Below are 12,226 nucleotides of genomic sequence, written 5' to 3'. Positions count from 1 at the left end.
GATATAGCTTGTTCATATTTGTTATGTTAGTTTTGCTTTGTAACCGTTATAAATTTCATTTATAGTATTTTTCCTGGAAATTTAAAATCAAGTTATGAAAATGGTATGATAAGTGTATTTTGAGATGACTTAAAAACACTTAAATAAACTCTTAGCACTTCTGTTTCAAAATTCTCTAGTTTAATACCTACAGCATCAGTCAACAAGCTACTGTGGCCTCAATCTGCCTGTCTTTGTATGAGGTTTTATTGGATCACAGCCCATACTCATTACATTTATGTATTTCTTCACCCTTGTGTGCTGTAGAGGATTTTAGTCATTAGTCCTACAAACATCTAGATCTTAGAAAAATCATTTCTCTTCTGTATCTCATTTAACTAGCCTTTGGGCTTCACAAGTGTTTTCATTTCCCTCTGTAGTTAACTGATGGATTCATTGAGGTCTGTCTTCCTTTTCTTTTTCTGCAATAGGATCTCTGTATTTGGTAGGGAAGTGATGCTGTCTGAAGGTGCTCTCCTTTCTTCCTTCTGTCCTCTAGTTCCCTATTTTGGCTTCCTGGTAATTGGGGCAGGGTGGGGACAGGAGTGGGGGGATGCTAGTCTAAATCAAAATGAAATTGCTTTAACTATTTCTCCTTTACTTGAAAAAGGAGGAAAGAGGAGCAGTTTCCTGGCCTGCAGTTAAGTAATAAAAGCTATCTAGCTTTTGGCACAGTCTGTTCTTTGGTCATGGGGTCTTTTGAGAATCAGATTGTTTAAAAAAAAAAAAAAAGGATATGTTCCGAAATACATTACAGAAAACTTCAGAAGTGATGAAGTTAATCTTTGCTAGCGGGTAGGGGCGAGGAGGTTCATGGATTCCAGGTTAAGAACGAACCCCTGTTCTAGCTCCTCTGCTCGGAATAGATTGGGGCGAACAGAATAGGTTATTAAGGTTGGGAAATAAAGCTGATGCCAATTCAACTCTGAGGAATTAAATGTTCTTCACTATTGTCGAACCTGAGGATTTGTTTAATATTCTGTGATCAATTTTTAAACATTTAAGTATAAATGTGTAACTTTATATTTTAATATATAATTTTGATGGTGATCACTTCTGACATTAGAACTTCAAATATATACATTTGAGAAAAATAATTAATTTTAGGTGTTCCCAGAATGAATCACCAGCTTAGGATAGATCTGTTTTAGTGTTTTCAGATTGTGAAGGAAGAAAGATTTCACCCTTGATGTTGAGACTTGGATTTGCCAACTCTTGCTTTGTGCCTAGCAGGAGAATTGTGAAGTTCCATTGGTTAGGGTACTTGTTTCTGCTCTTCATTTTTGCATGAGCCTTCCACTTGGCCAGTGTTTCCTAAACTTAATTCATTGAGTACCATCTTCATGATTTGCCTTTCTGCACATTTCCTGGCTATTCTTTAAATCAACTCACCTTTCTAACACTTAAATTTATGCAAATAATTACTTTTTGTGAAATATGGGTGGATATACTAATTCTTTTCTATTTGCCACTTAAAGGAACATGTACATACTGAGTCTGTCCTACCTAAAATCAGCTTTTACATTTCTAGAGGGCATCAAGTCCATTTTGGGAAGCACTCCCCTATTTGCAGGAATTTTAAAACTCTGACCTTGAACCAGAGTATGCTCTGTGGAAGCTACTTGGAAGGATTAGAGGAGAGAAGGGGTCACAGGATGAATGGGTGCTGCCTGCTGAAATACCCCTTGCTTGGGCAAATTCACATTTTCCTGAATATGGAAATATTAGGCTGTATGCATGGCAAAGCTTGGAATCCTGGTCTTGCAGTGATTGGTGGTGGTTGGTTTTTTTTTTTAACCTGGACATGCACGCAACGTATGCGTGTATCTCTAAATTTCACAAGTTTTATTTTCTTTACAGGTTTGATCTTGCTCTTCTACCAAGTCTTTTATGGGTTCCTGGCTGCACTCTTCACATTCACAATGTGGGCTATGCTTCAGACTCTGAACGATGAGGTTCCAAAATATCGTGACCAGATTTCTAGTCCAGGTAATTATGTTACACTTATCAAGGCTTTTATATCGTCATCATAAATCTGTTTTACATAGCCGATAAAAGATAAACCTTGGGGTTAGGTAATGTGAGAGTTTTGGTTTTTGTTTGTTATTTAATATTTACATACTGATACAAAGACCTTTAATATTTATATACTGATAAAAAACCTGGCCTGATAAATCTTAAGTCCTTTGCCAGGAGTAAGCAGAAATGAATATTGAGAATTATAGTGAAGCCAAATTTGATTGATATAGATATGAATGGCTTTTGCGAATATGTGTAGCAGTTTAACTTTGTCTTGAATTAATTTACTTATGAAGTATTTCAGTTCTAGCTTAGGTTAGAGCCTTGGTCTTGTAAATATACATGCTTCATGGTTTTAATTGCTTAACATAGAAGTGGTAAGAAATATTAAATAATGATACATCAATAGAGAGTAAAATGAGTATACTGTTAATGTGTTTAATTCTGCCTTATTGATAATCTTAAGGAAAAAATTCTCCAGGATATTAGAGAATAGACCGTAGTACAGAAAAAAATTCTTAACTGGAACACTTGTTTAAATCACATTGTCTGCCTCCAAACAGTCTTTGAATTGTTAGCGCTGCCTTCATTATTGGACATGGCCCTTGTTTATCTTCAAGGTGCTGGCAATTTTTATAGAAGATAATTGCCAAACTTTAGTATATATAATTCCCAAAAATGTGAACAACTTTTTGAGACAGTAAAGGTGGAAGGCTCTACAGGAGGAGTAGGATTTGGGTAGCAGGAGGGCCAGGGAAGGTGGGAATCTAGCAGGAGGTTTCTCTCTGGAGCAGTGGTTCTTCTTATCCAGAGATGATTTGCCTTCCAGAGGCATTCGGCAATGTCTGGAGACATTTTTGGTTGTCACACTGGAGAGGTACTACTGTGAGAAGAAGTCAGGCGTGTAGCTAAAGAAATATCCTACAATGCACAGGACAAACCACCACAACAAAGAATTACCCAGTCCAAAATGTCAGTAGTGCCAAAACAGAGGAACCCTGATCTAGATCCTTGTTCGCTGCACGGACTTCTGAGCCATATCAACAGCCAAACTGAACCCATTTCCCCAACCTTTTTTTCTTAGAGCAGTTTGTTCTAATGGCTTTTCCTTTGTTTGCAATTAATATTTGTCTAAACAGCATGAATAATTCTATTAACTCTCTCAGTTTATTTGACCAGCTGTTAGAGACTAGCTCAATGCTAATTATTCCCTCGTCTCTCATCGTAGCTCTATTCTCTTTCTACCTGGACTAATTCGAAGATAATTATTTTTCTTGCTACTTGAGTTATGTGATTGTATTACCATTGAAGATGATCTGATCTATTTCAGAAATAGTAAACTCTATTTATAATTGCATGAATAATATAAGCAATAAAATATGTTCAGTATATTTAAGTACAGTTTTAAGTTGAGTTCCTTAAAATTATTTACCAATTGTAGTACTTAATGTATCATTAGTATCAATAAATGTATATGTGCATACGTTCATATGTATATATAATATTAGATATACATTTGTTAAACATGATTTTCTCTTAAAAGGATTGTGGGTAATTTTTTTTCCTACTTGTATTTTCTAAGTTTTTTTGTTTGTTTTTTGTTTTTTACCATGACCATCATTTCAATAATGTGTTAGTACTCGGTAAGATAAATGCTAGTTTGAAATTGGTATATACATTAATATATACATAATACATGCATAATATAAGCACATATTGCCCATCCACAGCCATACACAGACACACACATGTACATACACACACACTCATACCCCAGTGGTTTAAATTATAAAGAGATGAGAGTTATTGTAGTCTTCACATTCTGTTCATGTTCTTGGTTTCAGGTAAGCTAAGAACTTTATTTGAAGTCAAAAATACAGCTGTACTGCATACTCCTTAAGTTTTTTACTTAAGAATTTCAAACAGGTTGTTGAATACTAGGAACTAGGACTCCAAGAGCATTCATTGCTAGGCAATCTAAGGAGTAACTGATATCAGAAATTCAGTTTTAAGACAGTTTTTTTTGTAGATTAAATCATTTAAAAATTCTTTTGGAAAATAGTCATGTAAAGCAATAAAATCTCTTATATATATATTTCTTTAAAATTTAATTTAGAAATCTGCATGTTTTATTTAGGTTTTTCTTAAAAGTTAGGTGTTTTTATACAGTTTTGTGCAAGCTGCATTGACTTTACTTGAAATATTATATGTCTTGCTGCTGCTGTAAAACCTTAAGAAAAACAAAATCAGACATTACAGATCGTCGTTTCATATATTGAATAATTAGAGGTTTTATTTCTACTGCCTGTGTAAGAAATGTCCAAACCCATAGAGAATTTTTATAAGAGTTTATTTGAGCCAAACTGAAGACATTGCTGAGAAGCAAGATCTCAAATGCTCTGCAGAATAAGTGCAGTTTAAGGAGAGAATGTAAGGAAGATTACTTGAAGGGAAGAGAAAGCAAGGGAAGCAGGAATTGAATTATGGGATAATTCATAAGGTGATGTGTTCTGCTGAGGGTGGTTACCTTCCTGGAAGGGTTTGAAAAAGAGTCATTTCAAAGGTTTGGTAACCCAGATGTGCAAAAACAATGGATAAGGCTTTCTTAAGGCAAAAATAACCTTTTACTAGGGAAGTTATAGGCCTAAGATGTGAGTGCCCATCATGACCCGCCTTAGGAATTTATGATCAGGTCACCCAGTGAGGTTACTTTCTGTTAAATTTAATACAGCAACCTGTTTTCATTCACACTACATTAAAAAATCAGAAGTTAGAAGTTGTCTATGATCATACTACCCTGAACAAGCCCAATCCCATCTGATCTCGGAAGCTAAGCAGGGTCAGGTCTGGTTAGTAGTTGGATGGGAGACCGCCTACAAAGACCAGGTGCTGTAGGCTTACAAAATAAAAAAGTAAGGGATTGTAAGCTGACAAGATCCTTGCAATCTGTGAGATCAACCAAGGGTTGCCTCGCCTAAAAAAAAAACATCAACTTACTATCGATTTTATAATGATTTTGCTCTGAGTGGAGTAGTAAGGAAAAATAGGCATATGTGATCACCCATATCCAAGTGATCTGCTCTATTGTCGTGGTAGGTGAATGAGGATTTTATTTGGGAACTATTTTGTGCTGCATGTAGAATAAGATTTGCTCTGCCATTTAGGAACATTGTTTCATCATATTTGGGTAGCAGTGGATCTAGTTTCTCAAGAGCCACACAGATCAACATAGGCAAAATTTAAGGTTTTAAAGAAACTAGATTTGATTTAAGAAGAAATAGATGTCTGTGAGCAGCAATTCTAATGAAAACTAAAACACTACCTGTTTGTGTATTTTCAGATTCAGTGCAAGGGATATTGTCTCTAATAACTGTGATATAGAGAATGTTTAGAGATTAGTGAAATTTTTAGTATTGATTTTATGTCTTTTTGCAAGGCCAAATTAATAATCTAGATCTAATGCTTTTTAAACAGGGAAAGCTTATATTACAGTTAGAAGCCTGATTATGTTTCTTGCAGATAAATATGCTTACATTTTCAGTTAATAAACTCATGCAACATGTTCTATATACATGGGTATTAACTCCTGATATGAAATTGTTGATGGTTTTATACTCCAAATTCAGTATGAGAAAACCACATTTTATAGAGCAGTTTTATTATCGAAGTAAGAATATTTAACCATAATTAAAAATTGTATAAGCCTCTTTCACTGAATAATGTAAGCTTTCTTTATGAATGTTTTCATATAGCTGTAATTTGAATTACAAAGATGCTTTGATTTTGATTTGCTAAAAATATTCTCCATGTATTAATGGCAAATTGGCAAAACCTAAAAATATTTGATAGAAAAATGAATATAAAAAGTACAAAATAAAACTGTCTTTTAAAGTAAGGAACAGAGCAGTTAGATTTAACTAGAGCAAATCAGATTTAGGAAGGTTTCTAATTGGTAATGTCTGAGTTGATTTTGAGGATTTGGAATTGTCTTCATTGTAGGTGTCAACCTTCATAGTCAGAAATGGGAAGTTTCTTGATCATTTCAACCTACCTGTGAACACAATTTTCCATGTGATTTACTGAGATCGGCCTTTTAAGGATAAGAGTATGGAGAAAGAAGGAGAGAAGGGAATTTGCTGCGGTTAATTTCCTCCTTTTTCTTTTATCTCTTTATAGGACTTACGGTTTTTCCAAAACCAGTGACTGCATTGGAATATTCATTCAGTATATCTAATCCAGAGTCCTATAAAGGGTACATTGAAGACCTTAAGAGGTTTCTAAAGCGTAAGTATGTTTTCTTAGAGTAAGGCAGAAGTTTAGTTACTATAGAAAGTAGTACCAAATTGTGCTTACATTTAGGAAAATCATTCTTAGAGTTTATTTTACCTTTTTCCTTTTTTTTTTTCCCTGTTAAATACAGTCAGATGAGAAGACTTGCAAGTAGATTTTATGATTAGTCATGATATTCTGATATTCTGACCTATGGAAAGACAGGGGTCTACACCTAATAGGCAGTTGATTTAAATTTTCTATTCTATAATAAGTACATGAGTAAGTTCATTGATATAACACTTATATCTGCATTAAAAGAGAAATTGTTTAATAAACTAAACTGTATTGTATAAAATAATGCCTCTAAATATTTGGATGTTTTGGATCCAGTATTGTGCATGTGGCCGGGGGGGGCGGGGGGTTTGGGGCGGGGGGGGACTAGGAATGGTGTTTATTGTAGTCCCATCCCAGTTTTTTCTCATGTTTTGCTTAGCCTTAACTCCGTGGTATTCACATTCACATGACTAATTATCAAATGCCCTGGCCTATTGATTCTTGATTGCCTCACCTCTTCCTCAGCCACACACACCTACAGTCATTCCTTAGAACATGCAGGACTCCATTATAAAAATCACTGATTGAGGCTTTCCTAACATAACCTCGGTCCTTCTGGTTTGCTTCTTTAACTTTTCCTCACTATTCTACTTCATTGAGACTTCAAATTCATTGACTCTTATTTTTTATCTTTTCCTTTAGAACTCACTTTCTTCATATACAGTCATGTGCCAGATAACATGTTTGTGTCAATGACTGCATGTATCATGGTGGTCCCATAAGATTATAACGGAGCTGAAAAATTCGAATTGCCTAGTGGCACAGTAGCTTAGCCATCGTGAGGTAATAGCGCAACATATTACACAGATACCATTGTGTTACAGTTGCCTACAGTATTCAGTATGGTATCATGCTGTATGAATTTATAGCCTAGGAGAACAGAATTTTTCACCTTAAAATATGTTTCTGGCATAAGGATTATTTTAGGCTGGTTAATTTTAAGAAATAGCAGACATGGGAGCAGCTCTGAAAACCAGCCAGTAGTTGCCCTTTGTAAAAGACCTTTACATTTGTAGGAGAGAGATCCTTTTGTAAGGACGTTGACCTTATCTCTAGAAACTCTTGTCAATATAGAAGACAAAGATAAATCTGCGTAATAACCTTATCCTCATTTGCTATGCTTTTTCAGGTAATCTCCCATAACTGATTCCACCCCAACATCATCTTTTGTCTTCATCTGAAGCTAGTATTTAAGGAGGTGGAGTCAGTCATTTTGACCAGTTATTCAGTTTTCCTGGGTTCTCCCATGTTATACAGGAGGTATACATGTTATTAAACTGTTTTTCTCCTGTCGATCTGCTTTTATTATAGGGATGTCTCAGCCGAGAACCCGGAAAGACAAAGGAAAAATACTTTTTCCTCTCCTACAGAGCAATAGGCTATACCACATAGCTTGCTCGTGTAGTAGGTTATACCACCTAGGTTTGTGTAAGTGCACTCTTTGATGTTCTCACAATGATGAACTTGCCTAAGGACGAATCTTTCAGAACAGAAACCCATCGTTAAGTGGTATATGACTGTAACCTGTGTCTATGTAAGAAACAGTCCAAACCTGTAGAGAGTTTTTATAAGAGTTTATTTGAACCAAACTGACAACATATGCCAGAAACAAGATCTCAAAAAGTTTTACAGCTTTTTTTTACATTTAAGGAAAAGGAAAGAAGATTACTTGGATGGAAGGAAACACAGCTATGGGATTGCAGGATAGTTAACAAGATTGTGTGCTCTCTTGAAGGTTAATGCCCCCTTCCAGGGGAATTACTTCTGTCATTTCGAAGGTGTGTTAACCTAGATGCACAAACCACACACAGGGCTGGCTTAAAACCCTTCACTAAAGAAGTTATAGTCCTGGGGTATGATTGCCCACCATGACCAGTTAGAAATTTAAGATCACATCACCCTGTGATGTTACTTTACATAGAACTTCTTTTCATGCACAGTTCCTCCTTTAGGTCATAAATCAATCCAAAGGATGCATTTGGTCGGACAGCATGGTCTCACAGTGCTATGAAGTCTTATTCTTAGGAAGTTTCAGTAATTGATGTTGTCTTGTTGAAATGGTGGACCACTGGGGATGGGGCAATACCATAACCATGGGATGTGAGTTGAGGGCAGGTAAATGGAAGGCAGTCGGGTCTTATGGCCTTAATTGCAAAGAAACACTTTGGACCATTTCTGTTCTATGTACTGTTATGATCCTACATTTGACTTCTGTCCCATTTATCTATATTTAGCATCTAGTATAACATTTACATAAGCCACGAAAAGAGTGTTATTTTATACATGCTCAGTAATCATAAACAATTGGACTATATAGAAGAAAGCAAAAAAACATGTAACTTATTACTTATATAATTAGCAAATAATTAAAAATAATCAAACAAAATGGATTCTGAGTGCAATATTAATCCTTGATCTTTGATGTCCTTAGATAGGAGTAGATATCCATTTACTGTTAGGCTCCTGATAAGTCCCTTCTGATGAGGATGGAGTGTCTTTTATTTGATGTCCTTTCCAGGAAACAAAATCTCCAGGTAGCAGTCAGTGATCTTTAAAGTCTTTGTCTCCTGGGAGCTCCCTGCAAAAGAAAGCAGTTACCAAGTTGGCATTTTCTTGAAGTGACTCTATTCAAACCTTGGCAATAGTATAAGATGTCTTTTTTCAGTAATGTCAGTTCATAAGTTCCTTCATCTAAGTTCAGTTTGAATGCATAGTGAGGCATGAAGGAATGCAAAAAAACAAAAAATGGAGAGCCAGGGAGCAGGAAGAACCAAACTGCCTTCTTAGGTTTCCCATAGCCCTGACTGTTTAATTTATAACCATTATTCACCTGTACAATATACCCTAGAAGTTTTTATCATTTATTTTACAATGCTTCCCTTGCAGTTTCAAATCTTTTGAGGTGTTCCAGGATTCCTTCTGGCATACCACAAAGTTTTCCTACATATATTGAGATTTTTACCCTTAAAACTTCAATTGTCTAATGAAAACTAAGAAGTAAGCAATTAGCATTCTTTAGCTTGGGCATTTTATAACCTCTGATCTCATTTCCACCCAAATCCTCTTTTCTACCCTAATATAATCCTTATTCTGCTGCTCATTTATCACTAATATATCCACAGAAGGGCAGTATTGGGAATGGGTCTTATACCCAAGGATAAAAACATTGTTCATAGTTAGCAAAATCAATTATTAACACAAACTTATTTTTGTAAAACCCAGGCAAAATAAAGACGTCTATTTTTACTTAAACCAGCAAACTTAAAATAGCTTTTATTTACTATGGATTAATCTTGTGTCACATGAACTTGAAAAGCATTTGAGTTAGTTTCTCTATTGCTGAGAATTTTATAATACCCAATCCTTACAAGCACATGCCTTTAAGTTAAATTTTAATAATACCATCCAGAGGTAGGAAATTTTCTTATGTTTACAACACACATATATTGACATACACAGATGGACACAAATAGAACAATTGAATCCAAATTTTGTTTTGGAGACATTTACAGTTTATGTCCTTGACAAGTCAAGTTCCAATGACCTTCCTCACTTTAAAATAAAGATAGCCATTTTTAATACCTCAAAGAATTGGGTTGACACTTCCTTGTAAATGCATTTACTTTGAAATTTTGGTTCCTGTTTTGATTGAATTAGTTTTAGTGGCCTTTTTCTGGTACCAGTTGTACCAACACCAATGATTCCTTTTGAGGCAACACCAATAATTCCATATTGTACCATGTATAAACAGCTTACCAGTGAGTCTTTTCCAATACACTAAGCTTATTGAGAGCGGGGACCACCTCAGGCTTGTTCACTGTTCTGCCACTTTTGCCTAATACTGTGCCAGTGCAGAACAAGCATTTGAAAAACTATTGTATATTTCTCTCCTTTCTTCCTCATCTCCAAGTTGTAACCATTTTACTCCTTTATCAGTTTTGAGTCAATCTAGTTATACTTCCATCTCTGCTAAAAACACTGTTCTCTAAGCTAACCTAACATTAGCTCTCGGCTCTGCAGTCCCCTTAGTGTAGACCACCATAGCCCTATATATCTTCACACCATTCAGTTATGATTTTATACTTAACATCTGTCTTCCTCACTCTACTGTAAGCTCCATAAGGGCAGCGATGGTGCCCTTTTATGTCCTCACCATTGTATCTTGAGCCAGGAACAAAGACCATTCAGATAATGCTATAGCCTTGGCTGGCACCACCTATTGGTGACACAAGAGATTGATCTGTAATCCAGCTTGTATCATTATTGAAATGCAGTAAACTTTAGAGCATTAGATAGCTGTTAAAAGTTAAAGGAACAAACAACATTCTTTTCCTAAAATTATCTAGTAATTAGTATTGCTGTTTTTATCTTCAAAGAATGTTGTCTGAAAGATGCTATATTCTTGGTTGTGTTTTAAGATCTTTTTCGATTGATCTATATGCACATATGTTTCCTTTTTAGCATATGATTCAGAAGAACAGAAGAATCTCACAGTCTGTCACAGTGGAGAACTTTTTGAACAGAAGGGTCCAATTTATGTTGCATGTCAGTTTCCTATTGACTTACTTCAAGCTTGCAGTGGTGTGAATGATCCTGAGTTTGGCTACTCTAAAGGACACCCTTGTATTCTTGTGAAAATGAACAGAGTATGTACATATCTGTGGCTACTGCTGCTTTTTTCTAATACTCTATTAAGAAGCTGGCAACTGTTTATTAAATGTTCTCTCATTTGGGAGTTGTTTGTGTAAAAGGCTAACAGTGATATACATGGACCTTTGGAAAAATTAATAAAGAAAAACAAGATAGTTCACGAATTGATCATGGTTTAGGAACTAAAACAACTTCTGCTTTTCCCTTTGGGGGATAGTTACATGCATTTAAGCATTGATTAATTCTTCAAGAGGCAGGTGTTCTGATCACTATGCCCGAAGCATAGTTTTTTTTATTAATGTGCAGTGCTCGTCTTTGAATCCTGTGTTATAAAAGCAATTTTAAATCCCATGGGAAGTATATGAAGTTTAGGCTTATTTAACTTTTTCTGAATATCAGTAGGAAAGCATATTTTATAGCATACATATATATAACTGAATAGTAGAAATACTAATAAAGTTGCATTATAATGTGCTCAGTGGGGTGTTGCAGTTACATAGCCCAAGTTAGCAGCATTTTGCTATGTCGTGCCACAGAGGTGCCTACATTATATAGCCACTAGCAGATTAAGCTAATTTACTCTCTCTGTGTAAGTGATAATGACTTAGGGTCATTGTGTAAAGAAAGCTGCTTTTCTTCTGTGATCCCTAACCCCTGTACCTTGCTGCTATATAAATGTTGGACTGCAGAGTTGTATTCTTATACAATTATCCTGTTGAGGCCTCCAAGGTCTCCTTGAAAAGTGAGATTTTTCCTGGTCATTTACTCAGATCAGAGGCAATTTCTTAAACAGGTGTAGACCTCTCAGGATCATAAGTTCATATATCATTAAAGTTACCATCCAATAAGCAAATTGCTACCATCCCTAATAAAAGTAAAACTTGAGTCTTCTAAAGTTGGCACTGGTAAATAAAGGAGTTTCCCTGTAGGGAGAGCCAGCTAGATCCTAAGGTGCCCAGATTGACATCCCTTCAGCCTCTCCTTCCTTCCCCTCCCCAAGTGGACAATGACAGTTTCCTGATTTTCCCACAGCATTCTAGAGATCATTCTGAAACATTGCCTGACACATAATAGGTACTCAATAAATGATTGAGGGATATTTCAGCAAGACTTTGTTAAGAATTAAGGTTAA

The 12,226-nt window shown here is 35.5% G+C and overlaps 1 protein-coding gene and 1 pseudogene across 1 annotated transcript in view; both read left to right on the top strand.

Moving 5' to 3' along the window:
* Positions 1-12,226, top strand: part of ATP1B3 (ATPase Na+/K+ transporting subunit beta 3) — a 42,157-nt gene that overhangs the window by 20,902 nt on the left and 9,029 nt on the right. The window contains exons 2-4 of the mRNA XM_011357431.2: positions 1,900-2,028; positions 6,235-6,342; positions 10,906-11,090. Of these exons, the coding sequence (XP_011355733.1) occupies positions 1,900-2,028; positions 6,235-6,342; positions 10,906-11,090 (422 nt within the window). The remainder of the gene's footprint in view (positions 1-1,899; positions 2,029-6,234; positions 6,343-10,905; positions 11,091-12,226) is intronic.
* Positions 4,838-4,956, top strand: LOC111738142 (annotated as a pseudogene).

The sequence above is a fragment of the Pteropus vampyrus genome, unplaced genomic scaffold (assembly GCF_000151845.1).
Source record: "Pteropus vampyrus isolate Shadow unplaced genomic scaffold, Pvam_2.0 Scaffold35, whole genome shotgun sequence".
Classification (NCBI taxonomy): Eukaryota; Metazoa; Chordata; class Mammalia; order Chiroptera; family Pteropodidae; genus Pteropus; species Pteropus vampyrus.
This window is presented reverse-complemented; position numbering and strand designations above follow the sequence as displayed.